Source organism: Oryzias latipes, chromosome 17, assembly GCF_002234675.1.
Source record: "Oryzias latipes chromosome 17, ASM223467v1".
NCBI lineage: Eukaryota > Metazoa > Chordata > Actinopteri > Beloniformes > Adrianichthyidae > Oryzias > Oryzias latipes.
The window spans coordinates 12,556,142-12,582,606 of record NC_019875.2 but is presented as its reverse complement, the minus strand read 5'-3'; the positions used below and the strand labels follow the sequence as shown (position 1 = coordinate 12,582,606).

The 26,465-nt window shown below is 44.9% G+C and overlaps 1 protein-coding gene across 7 annotated transcripts in view; it reads left to right on the top strand.

The window, feature by feature from the left end:
• The window catches only part of rasal2 (RAS protein activator like 2), a 52,371-nt gene extending 29,054 nt beyond the window's left edge, over positions 1–23,317 (top strand). For 4 of the 7 annotated variants that reach the window (XM_023965211.1, XM_023965208.1, XM_023965214.1 and 1 more), the window contains 15 exons: positions 1,344–1,450; positions 2,901–3,013; positions 9,941–10,094; positions 10,367–10,465; positions 11,731–12,285; positions 12,373–12,517; positions 12,673–12,817; positions 13,097–13,336; positions 13,417–13,618; positions 14,318–14,517; positions 14,601–15,519; positions 15,588–15,722; positions 16,123–16,325; positions 17,603–17,690; positions 22,822–23,317. In XM_023965211.1, the coding sequence (XP_023820979.1) occupies positions 1,344–1,450; positions 2,901–3,013; positions 9,941–10,094; positions 10,367–10,465; positions 11,731–12,285; positions 12,373–12,517; positions 12,673–12,817; positions 13,097–13,336; positions 13,417–13,618; positions 14,318–14,517; positions 14,601–15,519; positions 15,588–15,722; positions 16,123–16,325; positions 17,603–17,690; positions 22,822–22,989 (3,473 nt within the window). In that variant the 3' untranslated portion in view covers positions 22,990–23,317. Of the gene's footprint in view, positions 1–429; positions 455–1,343; positions 1,451–2,900; positions 3,014–9,940; positions 10,095–10,366; positions 10,466–11,730; positions 12,286–12,372; positions 12,518–12,672; positions 12,818–13,096; positions 13,337–13,416; positions 13,619–14,317; positions 14,518–14,600; positions 15,520–15,587; positions 15,723–16,122; positions 16,326–17,602; positions 17,691–17,853; positions 17,885–22,821 lie in introns of all 7 variants that reach the window. The other 3 variants (XM_023965209.1, XM_023965212.1, XM_023965210.1) reach the window with 3 other exon arrangements.
• Positions 23,318–26,465: the final 3,148 nt, after the last annotated feature.

The window sequence follows — 26,465 nt, the reverse complement described above, 5'->3', positions numbered from 1 at the left end:
CTCAACAAAGGGGGAGGAGCAATGTTTCTTTGTTTTCCTGCTTTACAAAGACACACACACACATTAGCTGCACTGCACATCAGGAAGACAAACTTCTTAAGCTGGGGAGGGGGGGGGGGGTGATGAGGCTTTTAGCGAGCTGCTGCAGTGAGAGAGATGAGGAAGAGGATGACAGGAGACGAAGAGGAGGCTGCAGTTGGGTAGTGATTGAATAACTGCAGTGATAGTTGGAATTACTGCTCAGTGGGGGTGGGGGGAGAAGGAAGGACAAGTGGGGTGGGGGTGGGGGGTCTGAGGCAAGGATGCTGATGGGATGAAGTTGGAGGGATGCAGCTCAACCTGATTGGCTGAAAGGTGGTGCTTGCTTAAGCGAACTCTATCTGACGCTGTGTGTGCGTGTGTGTGTGTGTGCGTGTGTCCTCTCCTCAGATGATGGGGAACAGCTGCGACAGAGGTACCGTCTCTCTCTGTGTTTGTGTCATGTGACCCGCTGTCCTGCAGCATGCTGCTTCAGCTTTGAGTGGTGGCGTCCCTGCCTCCCTCTGTGTTTGTGTGCATGAGTATCTGCACCTGCACGCCGCCTGCATGCAGCCGGCTTTCTCCTGCAGCAGAGCTGGACCCCCCCCCTCCCTGCATGCTGCGCCCCCCTGCAGGAGGCTGCAGGTGTTTGCAGCAGCAGATGTCCTCAGGTGGTCCTGTGTTGATCTGGCTGTCTGCAAAGAAGTTCTTTGAAAGTGTGAAAACACTAGAGGTTCCTGAGGGACCTTCAGCTGTTTTTCGACGCTCTGGGCCTCGTTAAACTGGTTTGAAGTCAGAGGTGTGCTTGATGAAGATCTGCAGCTTCCAGAAAATGATCCTGCCCCAAGAAAAGCTAAAACAACCCAATCATCCAGAGGTCCTCAGCTGACCCTAGCGTCCTGGGCTGAAGAAAACATGAGCTGTTAGTTTATTGCTGCAGATCATCAATAGAAGAGACACGTTTCCACTCTCTCTCAAGCCAGAGCCGACAATTTTGTTTTGTAAATTTACAAAACCCTCCAGATGGAGGCTTTGTGTGACCCTATGACTCTGGCTTCATTAAGGTGTCACCATGGTAACCACCAAAGTAGTTGAAAAGTTTTTTTTTTGCGCTATGTGCAGGTGGCCTAAAAACTTTGTTGAAAAAGGAGTTTTCAGGTTACCATGTGGGGGTGGCTAGCATAAACTCTGCTGCTTGTCTTTTTCTTTTTGTTGACTCGAAACATTTATTTCTTGAAAGAGCTCCGCCTCCTCCAGAGAGTCTCAAATTATAGCGCAATGATGATCTCAGTCGTAATGAAGGTGATGTCTCTTTGTGTCTGCAGATGTGTCTTCAGAGCGTTCTCCGAGGAGGAGCAGCATCTCTGGGCTGGGGAGCTCAGAGAAGAGTGTGGCGATTGACAGTCCCAGTTCATCTCCCTTCAGAGTTCCGGTGAGTATCAGAGCTCTGTGTGCAAACCCCCCCCCACCATGTCACAGGAGTCATTCTCGATAAATGAAAAACAGCTCACAGTGAAAAATAGATTTTTTTTCTTCCCAATTTAGTTTCCACGCTTTGGAAGAAATATCTTTATCTTTTTTCATGCTGTCAGTGGTGGGAGTTTGAGGTGCTCCATTCGAGATCACAGCAGCAAACCTTTTCTGGAGCAGTTCTCATGATGGGAGGGGGCATGAGTTTAAAGATATAAATATCTCAGGAAATGAGGCTGCAGGTTCTCTTTGCTGTGCTGACAGATATCCTGATAAATGAAAGCTTTGATTGGTTTATCTGCTAGATCATACCACCCCTCCCTGTCTGAGGTCGGGGTGGTATGAAAGACCGTCATCTGTCCTTCAGGGACGCTCTGACCTCCCTTGTGTCCTCAGAAAGAGTTGGGGGATCAGGTCGTCCTGATGTCAATCAGATAATGTGCATTTATCAATCTGAATAGCTGCATCATACTTGGATTATTCCCTTTGGAAAAACTATTAAAAACATTTGATGTAGCCATGGATATGATATGATATTGGGCTAAACCCAACTTTTTAAGAGGGCTTGATTCTCTTCCACTCTTGAGGTGTCCATGGTGAAAGGTTTAGTTGTTATTCCCCCTTGAGAACAAACTCATTACTTACTGTCCTTTTTAGAAGACATTTGTTTTTGGATTGCATCTTTTGACTTATTTGGAGCACTAAGTCCTGATGTTCTTAAAACAAGACGGCGTGGCCTTTCCATTGATATCTCATGTGTTTGGGTGGGATTTGGGGAACTTTGAATTCTTGGGGAGACAACATGGAGACTACAGATGACATTGTTAAATGTGCTGGTTCTCAGGAATATAGTATGTTGAGAGGTTCACCCTGGTGAACTGGAAGGTCGTGTCTCTGTGACTGCAGATCGGGAACAAGGTCTGTTACAGTGGTCTCAGCTTATGGGCTGAATGGCAGTACATAGTACAGGATCTCCTGGGAGAATCTGGGAAAGGTTCTAGATAGAGCTCCAACCGGGTAATCCTTTGTTCTACTGGGACTTCTACTGACTTCAATGTCCCAATGGAATATGACTGTGATACCTGGAAGAGTGTACACCACGATTAAACACAGAGGAGTCCATCGTGGCACCAGGACACTTAGGTAGGAGGTCAGTGATCGACTTAGGAGTGGTGTTATTTTGGATCTTTGGTCATGTATCTCGGACACTGATGTAAAGAGGGGGTTACGTTTTTTAGTCTGCAGACTAATCTTAGCATAGGGATAAAAGCACGGGTGAACCTGACAATCTCTGATCAGACTTAGTGGATTTTTATCCTCTTGACACTGCCACTCCTACTCCTACTCCGGCTTTAATCTTGTTGCTTCGGAGGTTGAAGGGATGAACATATGCTGTTGTTTTGGTGTTTCAGGGCTTCTTTAGCAAACGTCTTAAAGGATCCATCAAGAGAACCAAAAGTCAGACCAAACTGGACCGGACCACCAGCTTCAGGCTCCCCCTCCTGCGCCCTGCTGATGCTGACAGGTGACTTCTTATAACACTCAGACAGTGGTGGTGTGATGTTCAGCTCCATCAGTCTGACCTGTGCGAGCTGGTTTAACCCAGCTAAGTTTTTTATAGTCCATTTCAGTGGGTTAGAAGTGTTTGATCGATCAGGTAAATGAAAAAGGTCAGGGTTACTGATGGAGATCATTTTTTGTCTGCTGCATTGCCTCCGTTTGGAACATTTTAGTTGCAAAGGTCGCCCCCTGCTGTCAGAACTCTGTAAAAGTGTGTCTGGATTTTATTTTCACTTGGATGCAAAAAGATAAAAATACCACAGGTGGCCCAGCAGTGGGGGTGCAACAGAGGTTTGCATCGTGTCATAGTTTCAGAGTCACGGTTCAAACCTTTTTTAGATAATAAGGAAAAAATTAACAAGATAGAAGCCTACAATTTATTTTTTGAAATGCTTCAAAACATATATTTAATAAAACATATATAAAAATAAAAAATAAAACTGATCTCTCAACATTCACGGTTACCATATGAAGTCAACAAAAACTTTTGGCGTTAGCTCCTCCCACACGAAGGAGCGTCAGCTTTATAAACGCACTTTTCGCCCCCCCCTTGAACAGCGACTTTGATGCATGTTGAAATAAAGACCGTGTTTGGGAATTTGACGCACAAATAGCGTTCGGTGTGAAGAAACAATTGTTTTAAATAATGCATGCTCGCGGAAAGTTGGGAGGGGGATGCAATCTGTGGTACACGTGCGTGCTGAACCGTGGCTGGTGATCCGTACGGATAAGCCGTGATCCCTTGCATCCCTACTCGGCACTGTTTTGACATTCTGGATCCTCTCTGGTTCTGGTTGAGTTCTGCATTGCTCCATCAGTTTCTGCTGGTTAGAAGGTCTGGTGATGCAGAAAGGATCACACAACAGTAGGATAATACCACACCCATGCAGACTCGTGTGCATTTCTGCATGAGTGAGCTCAGGCTGCTGATGTACAAATCCCCCAGTGCTCCAACACCCTGAATTCCCGTAGGACTCCAGAGTTTGTGTCTGCACAGATGCAGATAGACGCTGATAGATGCATGCTGATTGGTCAAGAAGGCTCTGTCTCTGTAGTCAGAGCCGGAAATCTGCACACGGCTATTTGGGACTGTGGATGTTGTTGTCATGGATACCTCTGCTGCTCATGTTTGTTTGTAGTGATGTAAGCGTGTGTCTAAGCAATTAAGGGTATGCAAGTGTGTATGTGTGTGTGTGTGTGTGTGTGCACGTGTATATGTTTCTGAGTGTGCGTACATATACGTAGAGTACAGTACTGTACAGACCAAAACTTTGGACACACCTAGGCCACACATAGGCATCAAAACTATGAATTAACACATGTGGAATTATATACATAACAAAATAGTGTGAAACAACTGAAAATATGTCATATTGTAGGTTCTTCAAAGTAGCCACCTTTTGCTTTGATTATCGTAAATTCCAGACTACAAAGCGCACCCGAATACTAGCCGGACCCACCAATTTTCACGTGTTTAACTACTTTTATACATACACAAGCCGCGTCGGAGTACAAGCCGCATGTACTAGGCATCATTGTCATCCTGACAATTCACATCCTGATTCCCAGAGTAAGTGTACTTCGTTAGCACACTGTGGGTGGAGTCAGCTTTGCCTCAAGATCATGTATTTGAATACTCCTACATCTGCCAAACAGCATGGAACTCTATTCTGTTCACAAGTTCCTCAGTTATGTTTTTTTTTTTAATTTTTAATTTTTTTTTTTTTTTTACTTATTGACAATCTAGGTATCATACATAAAATTACAAACAGTAACCATATAATCAACATTACATCCCTCAGTTATGATGAGGAAATTTACATCCGCGATTCCCCATTTCCCATGAGTCTTAAGGGCTAAAGGCGGGGTCAACGCCCGGCCTCGCCACACTGTTGTATGTGTTTAAGAATGACCAAGTATCAGCAGTGCATGGAGGGGTGAACAGAAACGGCTCTCCTTCCGCTTGTGTCGCGGCAGCGTTATGGGAGAAGTAACACCAGTAAAATAAAGCAGCGGCGACTGAAAAGCGCGCCTCAGCGCGATACGCGCGCCTCAGCGCGGCGCGTGCGTCAGAAGTTTCCTTCCACAACAAACACTGTTGGTCCGCGGACGCCTCTGCGCTCCGCGCTCGCCCCGCGCGCTCCTTGTCTCCCAGGGAAGAACGCTTCGTCCCCATTCTGTGCTGGACGGAGCAAATCGTGTCTGTGCAGAGCATTCGGACTTAATACTGAACGTTTTGTGGATGAGGGGAGGATGAGTTGTTACGTGTGGGAGCCATCAGACTGCCATCGGCCCCGCAGCTCTATGTGAACGAGCAGCAGAACATGTCTCCAGCTCAAACCATTCAGTGAGTCCGAAAATACGTACATGGCGGCCGCCAATTAAATCCATAAATTGGCCGTGTCACTGAATAAGCCGCAGGGCTGTAAGTGCAGGAAAAAAGTAGCGGCTTATAGTCCGGAAATTACGGTACTGCTTTGCACACTCTTGACATTCTCTTGAAGAGCTTCTAGAGGTAGTCACCTGAAATGGTCTTGAAGGATTCCCAGAGGTGATTAGCACTTGTTGGCCCTTTTGATTTCACTCTGCGGTCCCGCTCACCCCAAACCATCCGGATTGGATTCAGGTCCGGTGACTGTGGAGGCCAGGTCATCTGGTGCAGCACCCCATCACTCTCCTTCTTGGTCAAATAGCCCTTAAACAGCCTGGAGGTGTGTTTGGGGTCATTGTCCTGTTGAAAAATAAATGATGGTCCAACTAAACGCAAAGCGGATGGAAGATGCTGTAGTAGCCATGCTGGTTCAGTGTGCCTTCAATTTGGAATAAACTCCCAACAGAGTCACCAGCAAAGCACCCCCACACCATCACACCTCCTCCTCCATGCTTCATGGTGGGAACCAGGCATGTAGAGTCCATCCATTCACCTTTTCTGCGTCGCACAAAGACACGGTGGTTGGAACCAAAAATCTCCAATTTGGACTCATCAGACCAAAGCACAGATTTCCACTGGTCTGATGTCCATTCTTTGTGTTCTTTAGCCCAAACAAGTCTCTTCTGCTTGTTGCCTTTCTTTAGCAGTGGTTTCCTAGCAGATATTCTGCCATGAAGGCCTGATTCACACAGTCTCCTCTTAACAGTTGTTGTAGAGATGTTTCTGCTGCTAGAACTCTGTGTGCCATTGACCTGCTCTCTAATCTGAGCTGCTGTTAACCTGCCATTTCTGAGGCTGGTGACTCTGATTAATTTTAGCAGAGGTGACTCTTGGTCTTCCTTTCCTGGGGCGGTCCGCATGTGAGCCAGTTTCTTTGTAGCGCTTTATGGTTTTTGTGACTGCACTTTCAAAGTTTTCCCAATTTTTCAGACTGACTGACCTTCATTTCTTAAAGTAATGATGGACACTCGTCTTTCTGTACTTAGCTGCTTTTTTCTTGCCATAATACAAATTCTAACAGTCTATTCAGTAGGACTATCATCTGTGTATCCACCTGACTTTCTGAACAATACAACTGATGGTCCCAACCCCATGTATAAGGCAAGAAATCACACTTATTAAACCTGACAGGGCACACCTGTGAAGTGAAAAACATTTCAGGTTCACCTCTTGAAGCTCATCAAGAGAATGCCAAGAGTGAGCAAAGCAGTAATCAAATCAAAAGGTGGCTACTATGAAGAACCTAGAATATGACATATTTTCAGTTGTTTCACACTTTCTTTTTTATGTATATATAATTCCACATGTGTTAATTCACCGTTTTGATGAGCAGGTGTGTCTGTGCTGTATATGTTTGTATATGTATTTATATACATAAATATTTATATACTTGTATACATACACATACACACACACACACACACGCACCCACACACACACACACACACACACACATATCTATATATATATATATATGTCTGTCTGTCTGTCTGTCTGTCTGTCTGTCTGTCTGTCTGTCTGTCTGTCTGTCTGTCTGTCTGTCTGTCTGTCTGTCTGTCTGTCTGTCTGTCTGTCTGTCTGTCTGTCTGTCTGTCTGTCTGTGTGTGTGTGTGTGTGTGTGTGTGTGTGTGTGTGTGTGTGTGTGTGTGTGTGTGTGTGTGTGTGTGTGTGTGTGTGTGTGTGTGTGTGTGTGTGTGTGTGTGTGTGTGTGTGTGTGTGTGTGTGTGTGTGTGTGTGTGTGTGTGTGTGTGTGTGTATGGGTGCGTGTGTGTGTATATGTATATGGGTGCGTGTGTGTGTATGTATATGTATATATGTGTGGGGGTGTACATGTGTCTGCATGTGTGTGTTTGTGTGGGTTTCCTTGTGTATGTATAAAAGTGTATGAGTGTAAACTTGTGTACATATGTATGTTTAAGTGTGTAAGCCTATGTGTGTATGTATATAAGTGTGTGTGTGTATATTAGTGTGTGGGTGTATGTATGTGTATATGGACTGGAAGTGTATCTTCCTCTGCCTGCAAAGTGGATCAGGTTTCTGTTGTAATGCGGGGGACCAGCCCTTCCTGAAACTGAAGCTGTGTGTGTGTGCTTGTGTGTGTGTGCTTATGCGTGTCTGCATCCATGCTTTTGTGCTTTCTTGCTGGGACTGACGGGGAGCGTTCAGCTCAGGATCTGCTGGGTTTTTCACTCTTTAGGTTATGATCATCAGACAATGGAGATACACTCGCTCCTTAATATTGCTGGACTTATTTTCAGTGTTTGGATTAATGCTTCACTCCCAAAGCGGCTTTTCTCTGATTGTCCTTTCTGTTTGGCATGTGTGAATGCTCTCCTGGATTCAGGTTGGAATCAAGCAAGAGAACTCTGGTCCACTTGAGTTTCAGGGTTTCTGTTCAGTTGCAGGTGAACTATGGTGCGGTTCCCTTCATCCTGGATGCAGACAGACCAAAGAAAGAAAGAGAGCCAAAGGGAGAAAATATTATGAGCTCAGTGTGTAAAGTGAAGAGTAATAGTATTTTTAACAAAGTTGCGTTTAGTTCTGATCAACTATTAAATGTGATTTGATAGAAATGTGCATGTGTGTTGTTAGTAGGGTTGGGCGATGTCCCTTAAATTGGCCGTTGACGATGTTTGCTGTCAACCATCGGGATGGACGATGACATCGTCGGGGGGGGGAGGGGGGGGGTATTTGTACATTTTTCGTTTTTATATAACTGCTATTCGTTTTTTTTTTGCTTTTTTCATTTTATTTCCCAACTAATGACTAATCCGCGATGATCCAGTATAAACTGAGGGAAGTGACTTTAACAAAAAAAAGTAACAAACAAAATAGAAAAGAAGTAGTCCGCTCCCGCACTTCACTAGTGAAGTGGACCGGCGGAGCGCGGACTTACAGCTTTGTGTTTGAGGGGAAGCTTTGTTACATGAGCGCTATGTGTGTGAGATTTAAGACTGCGATCCGTCCCGCAGCTCTAGGGGTACAAGCAACCGAACTCAGAACCGGGTCTAAAGGTGTGTCTGAGCACAGATCGTCAGCACACACAGCGGTTTGAGCTTCAAAGCAGAAATGTCGTTCAGTCCTTAGAAAACATTCAAACAATCACGCGGATTTGTGTTTCCAGTCGTGTCCCGACTAAATAAAGGCTGATGTTATTCTTACATGTTTACGTGCAGCCAGCATGCAGCACCACCCAAAGCTAATGTTGTTAGCCCGTGTTAGCATACTGCTAATCCTGGCTTCGTTCAGAAAAAGCACTGACCACACGGATTAAAATTCGAATGATGAGCGAACATGTGTTTCACAATAACCGTAACATTATTAAAAGCACGTTTAGAAGATCATCTCGTATTTTACCGAGCTGACCTGTCAATGTATATAGCCGCTCGGCGCTGTTTAACATTGTTTTGTATTGAATTGTTACATTCAATAAAGTTTGAAAAAAAAAAGCCGCTCGGCGGAATTTATATCCTTCCGGTTTTCAAACCCTACTGCGCATGTGCGAATGATTTATTCCGACGGAAAGTGTGACCTTAGTGAACGTTTTTATATTCTGAAAACATTTTTCTGGGCCCATCTACACGGTTGGATTCTAATCATTGATCCCATCAAGATATTTGGTACATGTAACCTCGGCTTATGGTGTCGACGCGCAACGTGGGGGGGGCGTGGCATCACGATGGTGGTCTCTCCATCGGGATGTCAGTCACCCATCACGATGGACGATGATATCGTCCATCGGCACAACCCTAGTTGTTAGCAATGTCTTTTCTTTCTGACGCCAGAGAATTCCAGCACAAATAAGCAGAAACATTGAAGGGTTCTGTGTTTGATGCGGACAATTCATATTGACCTTTGAAGGAGTCTCTTTCTTTTAGTGTTTTGGGTTTTTCATGTAGGCACCAAAGGTGAAGGTTATTCCGTCTAAACACCTCATGAAGGGTTTGGTCTGCATGATCTTTGCAAGTTTTTCTGGACTGCAGACGTCGCAGATCTGAGGGCAGCTCTTAACATCCTGGAGATCAATGAGGTTGAAGCCAGCACAGATAAGACAGAGATGCTCTGAACTGGGATGAAAGGGTTTAGTGATGCTAATCCAGGTTTACAGAAATCATCTGATGCAGGGATTACAAATGTGTGCACGCACTACTGTTTTTGGATTATTAGTTGGAATTAGGATGCTGCTCTTATTGTTTCTACAAAGCAAACACTCCCTTTCTCCCATGTGGATGAACGCCTTTGCCTGCCCTCAGCTGTTTTTTACTGTGGTGACGCCTCCAAGGGCCCCACCCACTGGGAGTTCAGGTCTGTTTACAGACTGAGCTGCAGATTGAACAGCTGCAGAGAGGAGCAGCAGCAGGAATGCTCTGGGGTCCCCCCATACCTGGCTCTATGCCCGTTTTTCATAGGTATTTCAGCTGAGGAAGGGTGTTTCTAACTTATTCCCCTCCTGTCCTGCAGGTCCCGGGGCCTCCCCAGGCTAAAGGAATCCAGCTCCCATGAGTCTTTGCTGAGCCCTGGCAGCGGCGTAGAAGCTCTGGACCTGAGCATGGAGGAGAACGTGTTGGTCAAGCCATTGCACAGCAGCATCTTGGGGCGGGACTTCTGCTTCGAGGTGACTCGTGGTTCTGATGAGGGAGGGGCTCAAACATGTCCCTCAACTGTTGAGTTTGGCATGTCTGCCTTTATAAGGTTTCAGGTGAAGCTGTTCAAAAGCTTTTTCAGCAAGCAAGAGCAATGTTAGAGGAAAACTTAAATCTTTTCTCTCGTGAATGAAGAAGAGCATCAAGTCGCTTTAAGAAAAAAGCCAAAAAATATCTTCACCTGTTTGTCTGTGATCAGTGGTTGTGGTTTTAGTGTGCATTTTGTGTCTGACTTGTCTGTCAGGTGACCTACTCGGGCGGAAGCAAGTGTTTCAGCTGCACATCAGCCGCAGAGAGAGACAAATGGATGGAGAACCTCAGGAGAACCATTCAGCCCAACAAGGTGAGGCTCACATGGTGGTTGTGGTTCAGAAAGGCTGTGTTGTTTGATGGGGTGAGCCCTGCTGTCACAGATCTGAAAGAGGCTGGGGTAGTTCTGATCAGCTGGTTAATAGTTTTGTGTTCTGGTCTGAATCTTCTGATCTCATCTGGACTGTCTGGCTTTGTCTGGAACAACCAAATTAGCTGGGCTGGTCTGGATTTTGTGGTTGACGGTGGATCTTCTGGTCTAGTCTAGATCAGGTAGGTGGTCTAGTGTGTATCACCTGTTCTGGTCTGGATCAGTTGATCAGGAGCCTCTGGTCTGGTCCTTTTCTCCTTGTTTTGATCTGTTTGCCCATCTAGAACAGTTTGATCAGTCTTGATCTTTTTGTCTTTCTAGACCAGTTTTTCTTGTCTGGATTTTCTGGTCTGGTTGAAATATTATAAATAAATTATACCATCTGTGACTTAATAATCATTCCCCAGTTTTTGATGCATAGTGAAGCGTATAGTGCAAAGTGGTGGCCGACTTTCTGTCCAGTCAGCTGCTACAGAGCTCCAAACTTCATGTGACCTTCAGATGAGCTCAAGTACAGAACACAGAGAGCTTCATGGAATGGGTTTCTATGGCCGAGCAGCTGCATCCAAGCCACACATCACCAAGTGTAATGCAAAGCGTCTGATGCAGTGGTGTAAAACACACCGCCATTGGACTCTAGAGCAGTGGACACGTCTTCTCTGGAGTGATGAATGACACTTTTCCATCTGACCATCCGATGGGCGAGTCTGGGTTTGGAGGTTGCCAGGACAACAGTACATGTGGCTTGAGCTTGGCCCCTTAGTTCACCAGGGTGCGACCTTTGCAACCCGCAAGAGTGAATACTTTTGGTAATATACTATATTCTGATTTAAAGACAATCACTTAAGGGCAGGGATGTTGACAGTCGTCAGTTTAACACACCTTCTCAAAACTTCCCTTGTCTTTTGACTTTTGCCTCTTCACTGACTTATGCTGAGTTTATTGTATTCCTTTCATATATCTGACAGGATTTCATCAAAGGATTTAAGGAAGATCTAATGCATAACCAAAGATTTACATTTTAAAGACTGACTTGTTGCCATTTTGGATCCTCATGACCTCACAAATTCTAATTAGACAAAGAGAAGGAGTTTATCGCTGTTTTAACTCTATGGTCTTTAGCTTAACCCAAGGTTGTTTTTAAAACACTGTTGTGAGCGCTCTTTTTTCGTATCTACTGCATTAGTGGTAAATATGTCTGTTTCCAGGACAACCGTCGGCGAGCGGAGAACCTGCTTCGACTCTGGATCATTGAAGCCAAAGACTTACCGCCTAAAAAGAAGTACTTCTGCGAGCTTTGTCTGGATGATATCTTGTACGCCAGGACCACCAGCAAAACTCGCCATGACAGCCTTTTCTGGGGGGAGTACTTTGACTTTTCCAGCCTGCCCTCTGTGCACAGCATCACTGTGCACATCTACCGCGACGTAGACAAGAAGAAGAAGAAGGACAAGAACAACTATGTTGGTCTGGTTAACATCCCGGTGTCGAGCATGACGGGTCGGCAGTTTGTGGAGAAGTGGTACCCGGTGAGCACCCCCACCGTCAGCAAGGTCAAAGGAGGAGGGCCATCCATCCGCATCAAGTCCCGCTTCCAGACCATCTCCATCCTGCCAATGGAGCAGTACAAGGAGTTTGCAGAGTTCATCACCAACAACTACAGCATGCTGTGCACCGTGCTGGAGCCCGTCATCAGCGTCAAAAACAAAGAGGAGATGGCCTGCGCGCTGGTGCACATACTGCAGAGCACAGGAAGAGCCAAGGTGAGAGCCCAGCCCAGGAGACCGTCCCTCTTCAGACTGAGGAGATCTGCAGGAATACCTGCTCATGTTCATCATTATCCTTTCCAGGACTTCCTTACAGACCTGGTGATGTCAGAGGTGGATCGATGTGCCGACCATGATGTCCTGATATTCAGGGAGAACACGCTGGCCACCAAGGCCATCGAGGAATACCTAAAGCTGGTGGGACAAAAGTATCTCCATGATGCACTCGGTGAGCCCCCACATATCCGTGACACACATATGTGACACACACACGAGTCATGAGTCTTCATTTACTCTGTGGCTGTTAATCTCACTGAGCTGCTAAAGTATCTTTGGATCCTCTGCCTCTTGGTTTGTTTTTCACGTGTTTGTGTCCGCCTACAGGTGAGTTCATCAAAGCTCTGTATGAGTCTGACGAGGATTGCGAGGTGGATCCCAGCCGTTGCTCAGGCAGCGATCTGACCGAGCACCGGAGCAACCTGAAAATGTGCTGTGAACTGGCTTTCTGCAAGATCATCAACTCCTACTGGTACGACTACGGCTATCTAATGGACAAATATGGGCCTCTACTGTTCAGAGTCTATAGTTTAAACTGTGTTGGGTTTAATAAGATTTAATAAGATAAGGGGATTTTAGAAGTCCAAACCATTTTAGTGGCCTTGTGGTAAACTAACTGCTCTGAGACTGTGACATCATGAGTTTAAACCAATAGTTGGGTCATACCAAATACCAAGAAAACGGTACCTAATGGCTCCTCTCAACAGTGTATGTCATTTGTTTTGTGACGTTGTTCTGAATTGCTTTGCAGCGTGTTTCCACGCGAGCTGAAGGAAGTCTTTGCGTCCTGGAAGCAGCAGTGTGTTGCCCGCGGACACGTGCAGGACATCAGCAAGCGTCTGATCAGCGCCTCGCTTTTCCTGCGCTTCCTCTGCCCCGCCATCATGTCTCCTTCACTCTTCAGTCTGATGCAGGAGTACCCTGACGACCGCACATCCCGCAACCTCACGCTCATCGCCAAAGTCATTCAGAACCTCGCCAACTTCACAAAGTATGTCAGATTTTTATTTTTTTATTTTTTACTAGTTGCTATTTTTCTGGAGACACTTCTGAAGCTGGACTCCTCTGCAGATTTGGAAACAAGGAGGAGTACATGGCCTTCATGAATGACTTCCTGGAGCACGAATGGGCAGGAATGATGCGTTTCCTGTCAGAGATATCAAACCCAGAGACGCTCTCCAACACGCCAGGCTTTGAGGGCTACATTGACCTGGGAAGGGAGCTGTCAGTGCTGCACACTTTGCTGTGGGATGTTGTTTCTCAACTTGACAAGGTACACAAAAGCTCTGCAGTGTGTGTGCAGTGATTGTAACTGACAGTATTAGTATGGCAGTGATGGTAACCAGTAGTCATGCTAATTGCCTATGATGGTAACTAACTGTGATAATAAACGGGTATAAATTGTATTTTCCAAAGCAGTTAAATCTAAATGATTTTTTTTTTTGAGAATTTACTCATTTATAGGTTGAATATTTACTGAAGGGAATTAGATCGTATTGGTTTGGACAGGTGAACCTTTTTGTTTGACTGCGGTTCTGCATGACCATTATGCATGTGCAGCCCTTTATTCACAGCAGGACAGACCGTTTCAGTCCCCCTTTCAGATGAAATTCTAAATACCCCCACTCCCCCCAGAACCCTTTGTAGTCATAAATGACTCCCTGCACTCATAAAGTCAGCTAAGTTCACTTGAATTCATTTATCTCATTCCTGCAGCATGATGCCCCCCCAGCAGTTGTGCCTCACCTCCCCCCTCCCCCAGCATGCTTCTGCTGTTTGTGGTTCTGTTTTAGTGGAAGCATGAAGTTCTATTTTTTGGTTCTGTTCAGTTTTCCTCATGTTTTTTCCTCCTCTTCCCCTTCTGTTCACTTTCTGTCTCCCTCCACCATGTTGCTTTTCCTCCACCATTGCATCCTGGTGCTTCCCGCCACCCCTTCCTCAACACAAACACGTGCACACGTGCGAAAACCAGGGTGAAAATTCGTTCCTGCAGGCCACTGTTGCCAAATTGGGCCCATTACCAAGGATTCTGGGAGAAATCACTCAGAGTCTCGCAGCACCGACACCCCTCCCTCAGCAGCTGCAACGCTTCCAGCACCATAGCTCCGCCCATAACATCACTGGCAGCATGTCGTCGGGGATACAGCGAATGTTTGAGGGTGCGGCTGACAGGTACCTACACTCTCAAGCCCACACTGTATACGCATGTCAATCGTCATGACGACACTCATCCAGAAGTGTTTCACTTTTTACAGCCACAGCGTTCACAGCCTGCAGTCTGCGGTCGAAATGATGGAGGGTCCTCCCCAGCGCCCCCTCCCCATTCCAAACGGTGGCCAGGGGCAGCAGCGGGACAGCCTGCTGCCCAGTGGCAGGAGTGTCTCTTTGGTGGACCTGCAGGAAGTCCGGAGCCTGCAGGATGCCCCACAGCCCCTGCCGCACCATGAGGGCCCTTGTCTCAGCAGGTCGGGCTCCCGGGCCTCCATCAGTGCTGCTCCAACCCCAGCAGCCTTCCCCAGCTCTAACCCCGTCACGCCGGCGCTTCCCCAGTCCAAAGCCCCACACAAAGACCTTCAGCCGCAGAGCGCCCCACAGGTCCGTCGGCTGCAGCCCCCCCTCACCCAGCAGCGCAGCCTGCAGCCACTGTCCTTCCAGAATCCTGTGTACCACCTGATTAACCCTGCCAATAGCTTGTCCACACGCTCCGCCCACTCCTTGAGGCGGGACTCTAGCTCAGAGAACCTGAGCACTGAGAGCTCCCACAACAGCCACAGCAACTCTGATGACTTTGGTAGTCAGGAGGCGGGGAAAGCCTGCGCGGCGTCCAACAGCAGCCTGGACGAGGGCGGCAGCCGGCGCAGCACACAGAGCGAGGAGTACTTCTCACCACGCCGACTTGTACGGCCCAACCTTGCACAAAGTGCCGCCACAGCAGTTGCCATACCCCGCCAGAGCACAACAACAGGCACCGCCCACATTGTAAAGGTTGAGCAGCAAAGCAGAGTTGGGGGCGGGGCCAGGACGCCACACTCTCTTCCTGTTGGCTCCTCCCTTTGCAGCAGCAGCAGTGCCAACACTGAACCCACACCAACTGCTGGACCCAGCAACCTTCAACAGAGTTCTGTAGAGAATGTGGTCCCGCCCACAATAAGTACCGCCAAGGCACCATCACAGGTACTACATCACCGTGCCAGGTCTGCTCTCTCTCCCAGGTGTGTTAATGACCATTTGACCGCCTGCAGGTGACATCACCGGTGGAGGCTGCCGTAATGTCTCCAGTGGAGAGGACGGCGGCCTGGGTCCTAAACAACGGCCAGTACGAGGAGGAGGGGGGCAGAGGGGGGCCAATCCGGGAGGAGGGCAAGAAGACGGAAAAGGTAAGCAGAAGACTCACCTGGGTGGGTTCGCCTAAACACGTCACACTGAGGGGATAATTCCCAAAAAACCTCAGAGTCCTCCGTATAGAAAAAGAGTTTAAAGGGTTTTAATTCATATTTGAGGAATCCAGAACTTTTTCTCTGATTTGTTTTATCAGGCATGTTTGTAAATGGTGGAAACATGCCAATTAAATTTCATTTCTTTTTTTAACATTTTAGAAAAAATGTTGAAACTGAAAAATCTTTGCATAACGGTCAGACTCTTCCTCTGTTCTTTTCTGCCTGACTACTGATGTTAGGAAGTGAATTTATCTAAACAAAGCTCTTTCTTCCGTTCATTGAAATGTACTTATTTAAAGCTTTGGTAAAATCTCTGGTTCGTACAATTGCTGTCCTGCAGTACGAGCTGGAGATATCGCGGCTGAAAGAGTGTCTGCGGGCGTCCGGGCGCCGCCTGGAGGAATACGAGCGGCGGCTTCTGGCTCAGGAGCAACAGATGAAGAAGCTCATGCTGGACTACAAGAGCCGCCTGGAGGACAGTGAGGAACGCCTGAGGAGGCAGCAAGAGGAGAAGGACAGCCAGATGAAGAGCATCATCTGCAGGTACAGAGAGACTAGCCAATGCAGGAACTTCCAACTGGTCCAGACCTTTTTTGTGTCAGACTCCGCCCACTCCAGTGTCTTATTAAAATTCTGTCTCACAGCTTTGAGTGATGTTCTTTATGATGTATTTTGAGATAGTAAAATCATTTTTTGAATCTGTATTAAAACTGTGGACATAAAAATGCAAGTTAAGAATTACAGAGATCTATATCTATAAAAAGGTTTTTCACCTTGATAACCTTAACAATAGTAATGGTGATGTTCAAATTATTTCTGCAGTTTTGTCCAATTATTTTAGTAAGGTGGGCGGAGTCTTCCAGGTTCCTATCAATTTCCATTGGTATAGTGAAATTCTACAGCTTCATTCTTTGTGATATGTTAAAAACTACTAGATCCTCTGATTTTGAAGAGAAGTTAGCACCGTCCTCTTGTACGGACCACCCGGTGTCTTCTCAATGATTAACCTCCATCCTGCAGAATCACTCTTTTCTCAGCTGCTGTTTCTCAAAAATTGTGTTCCAATGGTTACTTTACTAAGTAGCAGCTGTACTTTGTTCTTTACATCTGCTGAAAACAAAGACAATGTGACGGGTGAGCAATGTTTATCCTTTTGGGTTTGTAACCATGTGTCAAACTTAGACCACACTTACTGATTAACCAATCATACAACTCAAAAGGTAAACAAAGTTTTGAAGACTTGTTAAAATCTTTTCGTAAGTCATATGCTTTGCTCAAGTGGCTGTGGATTATTTTTACAATTAAACCATGGATCCTAGCAGAACCACACAGTGCTGCTGTGAAGTAACTGATGAGATGTTCAGACGATCAGATGACTCCAGTTCAAGTTGATTCACTTGATGTTGTTTGAATCCATTTTGTAGTTCTGTCTCCCGCTGGTCCTGATCTCTGAGCAGTCCTGTCCTCTGCTCTCTCATGTCTTTGAGAAAAAACTGGTTTTGTTGATCGCTTAACCTTGTTACTTAAATTACTCTGACAGTCTGTTCACTCCTGGCTCAGTGACTCTGTGCTGCTCTCTGGTGGAGCAGTGCAGCGCCTGCAGCTTCACTCCTGTTATGATTTAAAAACATAAGATTTTTAATTGTTCAGAAGTTTAGCCACTTGTCAAAGTCAGCCAATAAAGACCAGATTTAATGGAGGCTGCGCACAAACATTCAAATCTGAATAGAAGCTAAGCTTTTCAGGGATCAACAGGAGGCACTGCTCTCAGGGATGAACTCAAATCCCATCAAACTGAATCAATCAATGCATGTCTGCAGGCTGATGGCAGTGGAGGAGGAGCTAAAAAGGGACCACGCAGAGATGCAAGCGGTGATTGAGGCCAAGCAGAAAATCATTGATGCTCAGGTATGCAGACACACCTGCAACACCATCATCATCCCCATCTGCAGCTTGTTACACCTAAAGGGGTCAGAACCTGGAGAGTGAGAGTTCAGTTCTGGGATTTGAGCTTAAATCCACAACAGGATCCCCCTCTGCTCCTTTTCTCACGTGTCTTCACTGATTTCAGGTCAGTAACGGATGTGAAATGAACCAATCAGGCAAGTACCTGGAAACCCCCTCCCCTCCCCGCTGTTTATTTATTATTTAAAACACAAAAGCACGCATCACGCCTGTCCAGCTGGCCAAAAAGACCATTTATTCAGTAATGTGTGAGAGTGAGCCTTCTGCTGGACTTTCAGACCCAGGTTCCTGCCATTGAGGAGAATCTACAGGGGTTTTGTAGAGCAGGCAGCTTGTCTTTGATTCAGTTTTGAGAGGCATTCCTACAGAGAAACTCATTTGTTCAGACATTGTTTAGGGGCTTGGTAGTGGGCCAAGTTGAAATCCTGATCAAGTTCACGCTGAAATGACTTTCAAACAGCTGGAACCTGTGAACCTTATCTTAATGTAGCATAGTGTAATGTCAGCTCTTCCCACCTATGAGTCTCCAGCATCTGTTAGGATAACTTTCATTCAGAGTTCATCTGGGATTCAGCTGGAAGCGATGACTGAAGGGAAATGATCTAGATGTTCTATCAGCATTGTTTGACAAAGATTTCCCCTTCTGGGGTTTTGGTTCAGATGTGGTTTGGTTGTAGTTTGCCTGTTGTTTTGGTGGTGTTTGGGAGTTTTATAGCTGTTGTTTGTTGTTAGGCTGTTTAGGTGTCTCTTCTTGTTGTTGTAGTGTAGCTTGACTGTTGTAAATATATTTTTGAGATTCTGTTCAGATGAAGTTTATTTTTTTCAACAAAAAAAAGTTCAGCTTTTTTGCTGTTTGATGATTGTTCTTCTGATGTTCTGTTGTTTGGCTTTTTTAAGTGTTGTACTATTATTTACTTGTTTTGGTGTTCTGTTAAGTTCTGTTTCTGCTGTTGTTTATTTGTTGTATAGTTGTATTTGCACATTATCTAAGTTTTGTATTTGTTTGAAGTTCTGTCACTCAGGTGTTGTTTACCTGTTGTGTCTGATTCATCTAGTTGTTTGTGTCTGATGTCCTGCTGTAGTTCAGCTGTTGTCTGCTGTTGTTTACCTGTTGTTCTTGTGCCATTTGACCACAGTTTGGATTGTTTTGGTTTTCTGTCAGGTTATTGGTCAAAGGCTAGAAGCTTTCAGCAGAAATGTAGATGACCAGAATGTTTAGATCTTTGCCAGTGGCTCTGACATTGGAGTCATGGAGAAAGCCTCTCTCTCTCTCTCTCTTTGGTGAATGCCCTTGAATTATATTACCAAAAGTATTCGCTCACCTGCCTTGCCTCACATGTGAACTGAAGTGCCATCCCATTCCTAACCCATAGAGTTTAATAGGATGTCGGCCAACCTTTGCAGCTTTTACAGCTTCAACTCTTCTGGGAAGGCTGTTCAGAATGTTGAAGAGTGTTTTTGCAGTTTTTGACCATTCTTCTAAAAGCACATTGGTGAGGTCACACACTGATGTTGGTGTAGAAGGCCTGACTCTCAGTCTCTGCTGTATTCATCCCAAAGGTTTTCTATGGGGTTCAGGTCAGGACTCTATCCAGGCCAGTCAAGTTTATCCACACCAGACTCTGTCCTATGTGTCTTTATGGACCTTGCTTTGTGTTCTGGTCCACAATCATGTTGGAAGAGGAAACAGCTGCTCCAAACTGTTCCCACAAGGTTGGGAGCATGGAATTGTCTAAAATGATTTGGTATCTTGAAACATTCAGAGTTCCTCTCACTGGAACTAAGGGGCCAAGCTCAAGTCCTAAAAACAAGCCCACACCATAATTCCTCCTCCACCAAATTTCACACTCAGTACAATCCAGTCCCACATGTACCGTTGTCCTGGCAACCTCCAAACCCAGACGCATCCATCAGATTTCCAGATGTCATTCATCTCTCCAGAGAACGCGTCTTCACTGCTCTAAAGTCCAATGGCGGTGTGTTTTACACCACTGCATCAGACCCATTGCATTACACTTGGTGATGTGTGGCTTGGATGCAGCGGCTCGGCCATAGAAACCCATTCCATGAAGCTCTCTGTGTTCTGTACTTGAGCTCATCTGAAGGTCACATGAAGTTTGGAGCTCTGTAGCAGCTGACTGCAGAAAGTAGGCCACCACTGTGTACTACTTTAGCATTCGCTGAAACCTCTCTGTCAGTTTACGTGGCCGACCTGAGTTGCTGTAGTTCCCTAACTCTTTCATTTTGTTATGATAGAGCTGACAGTTGACTGTGGAGTATTTAGGAGCGAAGACATTTCCCAACTGCACTTGTTGCACAGGAGACATCCTTTGACAGTTCTAGACTGGAATTCACTGAGAGCGGAACATTCTTTCACAAATGTTTGGAAAAACAGTCTGGATGCCTGAGTGCTTGACTTTATACACCTGTGGCCAGGTGATTAGGACACCTGAATCTGATCATTTGGATGGGTGTGCGAATACTTTTGGTAAAATAGTTCACTTCATCACCCAAGTGTTGTCACAGTTCTCCCCCATGATCTGAATGAGCTGTTATTGCAGTCATGTGACTGTTGTCCTTCCTCACCGTCAAGCCCGTCTGCGTTTCTGCAGGTCTGCTGGCTCCAGCTGCGGCTGCGCGTCTCAGTGACTTTAACATTGGTTTGGCTGCAGACCCCCACCCCCACATCCTAACCCCCCCTGCCTCTGATCACTGGAGCTTCCTGATCACCCTTTTCCAAATAAAGCTGTGAATTCAAAATCCTCACATCTTTTAGTTTTGCAAGTTTAAGCTTGCTGGGCTGCTCTTTGTTTTGCCCCCTTTCATTTGAACTTGTTTTGTTTTGCACTGCTGTCGGGTCAAAACCGCCTCGTTGTTTCTCATGATCCAGTCTGCAGTTGTTTTTTATTTTAGAGCTCATTCAAGGGAGTTCACATAAAAACTGTTTTAGTAAAATGTTAAGAGGTTGTGTTTTTGAACAACTGTTTCAATCTGCAGAATCGATCTGAACCCGTCCTCCTTTAGATGTTCACCAAGCCTTTATTTAGTTGAATTAAAGTTTGACTGATTAGACTTTTTTGGACTTTCAATTTCGCAATTTTTTTATTACAGGTTCTTCAAAACCAGAACAGGAAATGCTGTCAAATGTATCAATTAATCCTAGATCAGTAATCCCTGACAAATGATCCTGGATCAGTAATCTGTAATCTTTGATCACTAATTCAGACTCAGTAATACCGGAGTAGTAATCCTTATCAATTGGCCAGGATGCTTCTCTTGTTTTTGTCCTTGAATCCAGTTTCTATCATTTAGTATCTTAGGAACACATTAGCACACCGTCTGTTAAAGCTCGTCTGTCTGACCGTTTTGGAGAGAACTGAACCTGAACCTGCACATGTGTTGCTCATCAGCATCCAGGTTTTCATTCTGGGGTCTCCTCTGTTGGCCCGGAACTGTCCAAAGGGTCAGATTGATATTATTCCGTGTCCTGGACGAGCTTTTTCAGGGGCATCCAGTTCCTACATGCTAAAAGTCATAAAGTCGTTCTCATCAAGTGATTGTTGGCTCTGTTCTAAAAAGCTTTGAATGATGTAAATCCACTTACCCACGAGCCCTATTGCTCCACCAAGATTTATATTATACCCACTCGGTGTTGTTCTGTGCAGTACAGTACTTTTTTTTTTTTTTTCCACCCTTGGAGCCTGTGGATTCCAAAAGTACAGATCTGGATAGCATCAGACTCCAGATCACTGATTGACCAGAGAGGGACATCACAAACTTGTGAACTACTTTAAACTCTGTTAAACTAGTAAAACTAATAAACTACATAAATCTAAATAAAAATATTAAAACTAATAAACTACATAAATCTAAAAAAAAAATAATAATAATAAACTACTTAAAACTACATTAAGTACTGTTTTTACTTTGTTATAACTATTATATCCTCTTTTTTTAAATATTTGTAGACATGCACATAGAGAAACTGTGTGAACAGCTGCTAATGCCCGATCGCGTCACTCTTTTAAAAACCAAAATCATTTTATTGACACCGATGATGTCACACTCTGTTCCATGTCTTCAAACAGACTCCGCCCTCATGGTGCTGACCAGAAAATTTAAGCAAAATGACAAACACAAAAACACCAACGATGGAGTCGTGACAGTCACTCCAACAGAACAGAAGACCATGAACATCAACTCCCTTGATTCAGCATGAAAAGCAGAGCTGGACTGTTTACTCTTTGCAGAGCGGAAAATGACACTCCATGTTTATTTAGCGTCTGCTTCCCCAGCCTTCTAACCGCAGCTGTTTGGACTGATCGTACCAACAACAGTGAGTCCACAGAGGCAGATGCTCCACCTGCAACCGCACGGTCTCTGTTCAGGGAAAGCAGTGGGACTACACAGCTGCAGAGATTAAACTCAATCTGGACATTGTTTCCTGTGCAACAGGGCAAATGCTCATGCGCTTCATTTGGCCTTATTCCTAACTTTCCTTTTCACCTGAAATGGAAGCGAGTGAAAGCAGCCACAGATCTTGGTGCAAATGAAACCATTTTCTTGGACATAGTTTCTGCAGAGCAGCAGGAGTTCTTTAGAAATCTGAGTTGTGGGCGGGACCGTTGGCCTGGAGTGACCCTGCCCCGCCTTTCCCTCCTTGTTGAAGAGCAGAGTGGAGCTTGTGGCCCAGCGTATTATCTGTCAAAAAGAAGAAGCATTTTTTCAGCTGCTCCTGATTTATAGTCAGAAACCTTTATTTTTTTATACATGTCATCCATCATGACAAAAAGGCTACAATAACATGTTAAAAACAACAAAAACACTGTTGTCAGTGGGTCTTTTAGGTGTTAAGAGAGAAAACCTTAAAGGTCACAACAGCTTCTCCTCATCACATTTAGAGATTTTCCTGTGGAAAAGGTTCAGTTTCCCCCTTAGTTAAAGGCTCCCTTCCAGACTGTGGCGGTGTGGTTTTAACTCGACAGTTTGAGTTTTCCTTATGCTGTTGTTGATTTTTGCTTTACACCTGTCAGTCTAACCTGTGCCCCGCCCTCTCTCGTCTTTGTCCAATCAGGAGAAGCGGATAGGCTCCCTGGACGTGGCGAACTCGCAGCTGATGGCAGCGCTGACGCAGGTGAAGGAGCGTTACAGCACGCCCAACATCCGAAACGGCCTGTCGCCCAGCAACCCCACCAAGCTATCAATCACTGAAAATGGAGAGTTCAAGAATAGCAGCTGCTGATGGGGCGGGGCATGGCACATGGGAAGACCCCGCCCCCTCCCACTCTTAAGAGACGGGAAAAACAAAAATGTGTAAATAATCTTTCGGTGTACAGAGGGGATGTGTGTGTGCTCACTCACAGACTGAAGTGTTTTCTAAGAGACTTTAAACCTGTTTGTTCGTTTTGCTTTGTTCTACGTTCTTCTGTTTTTAACTTTTCCAGACGAGTTCTTATGGATTTTATTTATTCCTCCTCGTCCTGTTGCTGACCTACTGAATAGGATGGGAGGGGGTCACCCCTGCTCCTGTCTGTTGTCCCACGTTCAGAATAAAGCTGCTTCAAAGCACAGCCGCTGCCGTGTATCTGCTGTCGCCATGGAAACGGATCCGGGGAAAAACAGCATTTTCTGGTGAAACAGCTGATGAGGGGTTTCATTCATAATGTCCAAAAATGCATGCATTGAATTTCCTGCATATGCTTTTCTTTATTAGAGCTGTGTTTAAAAAAATTGTTTTAATCAAATCCATGTTAACGTATTCACTTTGATCATCTTTTGATCTATCTTAAACGCCTCCCCAGTGGTCTTTTAATTTTCATTGTGCTGTTTTTAGCCAAAATCAAAAAACCTGCGTCGCTCTTTAGGACATAGTTTCTGCAGAGCAGCAGTAGTGTAGTGGAAATTTGCCTCTTAGTTGTGGGCGGGAATGTTTACCCTTTCTCCCTCTAGCTTACAGCCCCTCACATCTCCAACCTAACATGTCTGGTGCAACAAAAAGGGTGAACAATATTGGAGCAGCTATCCAGTTTTGAGTCAGATGTCAGCTCAGACGAGGAAAATGAAGACGTTCATGGATCTATTTGTCTACAAGTGGATGCATCAGAATGGAGCAGAGCAGGGAACTCGGGCCTGCTGACTGTGGCTCCTACGTTGCTGCTACAAGCTTTTTCCAAAGGCATTATTTTGTCTGCTCCTGATTCGGAATACTCAGAAATGCAATTATAATCTTCATTTTCTTTATATATGTCCTCCATCACGAGAAAAATGCCACAAGAACATGTTACAATCATAATTTTCATTGGAATGGGTCTTTAATCAATTTGTAAATCAATTCTCCCTTTGGAGCTAATTAATTTTCAGAGAAAAAAAATAGATTTTGTTAGTTTTTATGAAAGAATTAAGCTTTTTCTAGCTTTCATAAACTAAAGGGAGAGAAGCTAAAACCCTAAGTAACAGTAACTATATATAAACTATATCTAAACTCTGTAACTGACCTCAGACTTGGTCAACTGAGTGATGAACTTGATGTCTGCCGCTCCTCTGAGCTTTAAAAACAACAGACCTTCAGCATTTGAAGCTTCTAAACCCTCAGACGTTTCTTTTAGATCTGCTGCTCCAGCTGGACTAAAAACGGATCCAAACCGGCTCAGCTGGATGTTCTTTGTGCTTCGTCACAACCACAGCTGTGTTTGAATGACCCTTGCTGGACACGCGCAGAAACTCCTCTTAATCGTAGACTTCATCAGCTGAGGCCAAAACCGTGTGATTGAGGAATGTTTCATAGATGTTTGCTGAAAAATGTTAATGTGGGAGGATGATAAAAATACCCCCCCCCCCCCCCCCCTCCAAAAAAAAAACGTAAGTAGAAGAAAGTTTTTTTTTATTTTTTTGGGTAAAAATTGAGTTCATTCTATGGGTGACCACAAAGGGAAGCTGCAGCTCTTTACATCCAACTGGGCCCCTCCCCAGACAAAACGATGAACTTCCAGAATTCTTTTTTAAAGATTGATCCAGAACCTCCTTTCAGTCCTTCCGCTCTTCAGTCTTTGTCCCAAAGTTCCTCTGTTTGAACTCCTTGACTTTGAAAAAGATGGGAATGACACCAAACAATCTTTAGGTTGAATTTGATTGAAAACGTCACGCTGTAGCTGAAATGGGCGGGTCAAACTCTTATGAGTGGAAAAAGCAACATCTCTCTGAGGTCAGCTTGTTTTTATACCACCAAGGCATTCAAAATGCCTCTCTGTTGAGCTGAGACCAGAGACGGCCAAACTACGACCATATGCTGCCCATTAAACTATTAAACTGGGATTAACTATCCTTATGTTTTAATCATTCTGGTGTTTCCCAAGAGATGGAGCACTACAAATACGTTGACCTTTGTTTAGATTCAGAAAAATATTCTGTAACTATAAAGATTTTTTTTGTTTCCTGAGTTTTCTGAGTCGTACAGTCAGTTTTCCAGTCATTCCAACTGAAAAACTGATTGTGTTTTCCAGTTGGAAAACAGCATTTCTCTAAGTTCACATTTTTACCCATTGGTGCAATTGGCACTAAATTAAGAACAGAAGCCACAGTTTTGAAATAAAAATTCCAAAACGATTTGCTTCAATATGTATATTAAATGTCTATTTTTTAAACAAAATTAAAACATTGTCATCCGGAACCTATTTATTTCTTTCATTTATGGGATAGGTTACCAAAACACTACACACATTTGGTTTGGCCTTTCTGTCAAATTTGAATTCAACCTAATTTTGAAATAAGAAAAAAATGGATGGTTAGATCCAGAAGAACCTCACCTGAAGGGATCAAACTGACTCGAACAGTCCTCGGCCCAAAGCTCGGTGGTCATGGGTTCGGTGCACAGCGGCATCTGAAAGAAAAGGCCATTCGACACAGTTGCAGGTTTGAACTCTGTAAGAGGGCACCAAATATAGGAGACTGGGGTTTGTGATGGCGCTCTGGGTTATCCAGGTCAAGCCCTCTCACTCTTCTTTTTAGGTCAAGTTCCTGACTGCCATACAGACAGGAATGCAGTGTTTTGTTCAGCAGCTGCAACCCAAAAGTGGACTTTCTGTGCCTTTTGCACAGAGGTGTGTGTTTGTGTGGTGGGTATGATGAGTATGGAGTTATTTCAGTCTCAATAATCAGAAATACACACAACCGGTTTTACAAATACACACGCTCCGATTCACAAATGTCATTTTATGCAAACGTGAAAAATAAATTCGGAAATACACACCCTGTGTTTCACAAACACACATTGTGTTTCACAAATGCACACTAAATGTTTTACAAATGCACAATAAGTGTTTCTCACAAATGTGCACACTGTTTTTCACAAAAACATTTTAGAAATTCACAATAAATGTATCAGAAATGCAGACTAAGTGCTTCACAAACGTGATTTTTAGTTACACATGTGATGTGAACTCACAGATCATTCGAATTGCAGACTGTGCATTCAAAATCCCGTTCTCGTTTGTGAATCTCTCCGTGTGTGTGAGAGATTTTTCTACGGTGAATATTGAGACTCATCTGACGGAGCGGGTCGACTAATCTCACCATTGGCTAGTGAATCTGTCAATCAAACTCGTCGGCAAAGCAGGCGGGTTCGCTTTTAGCCAATTGTATGGCCCCTTACACTTTCTCTACGCTTTCTGCGGGTGGCAAAAGCCCCGCCCATGTTTGATTCTGGACCAGTCGGTCGTTAGC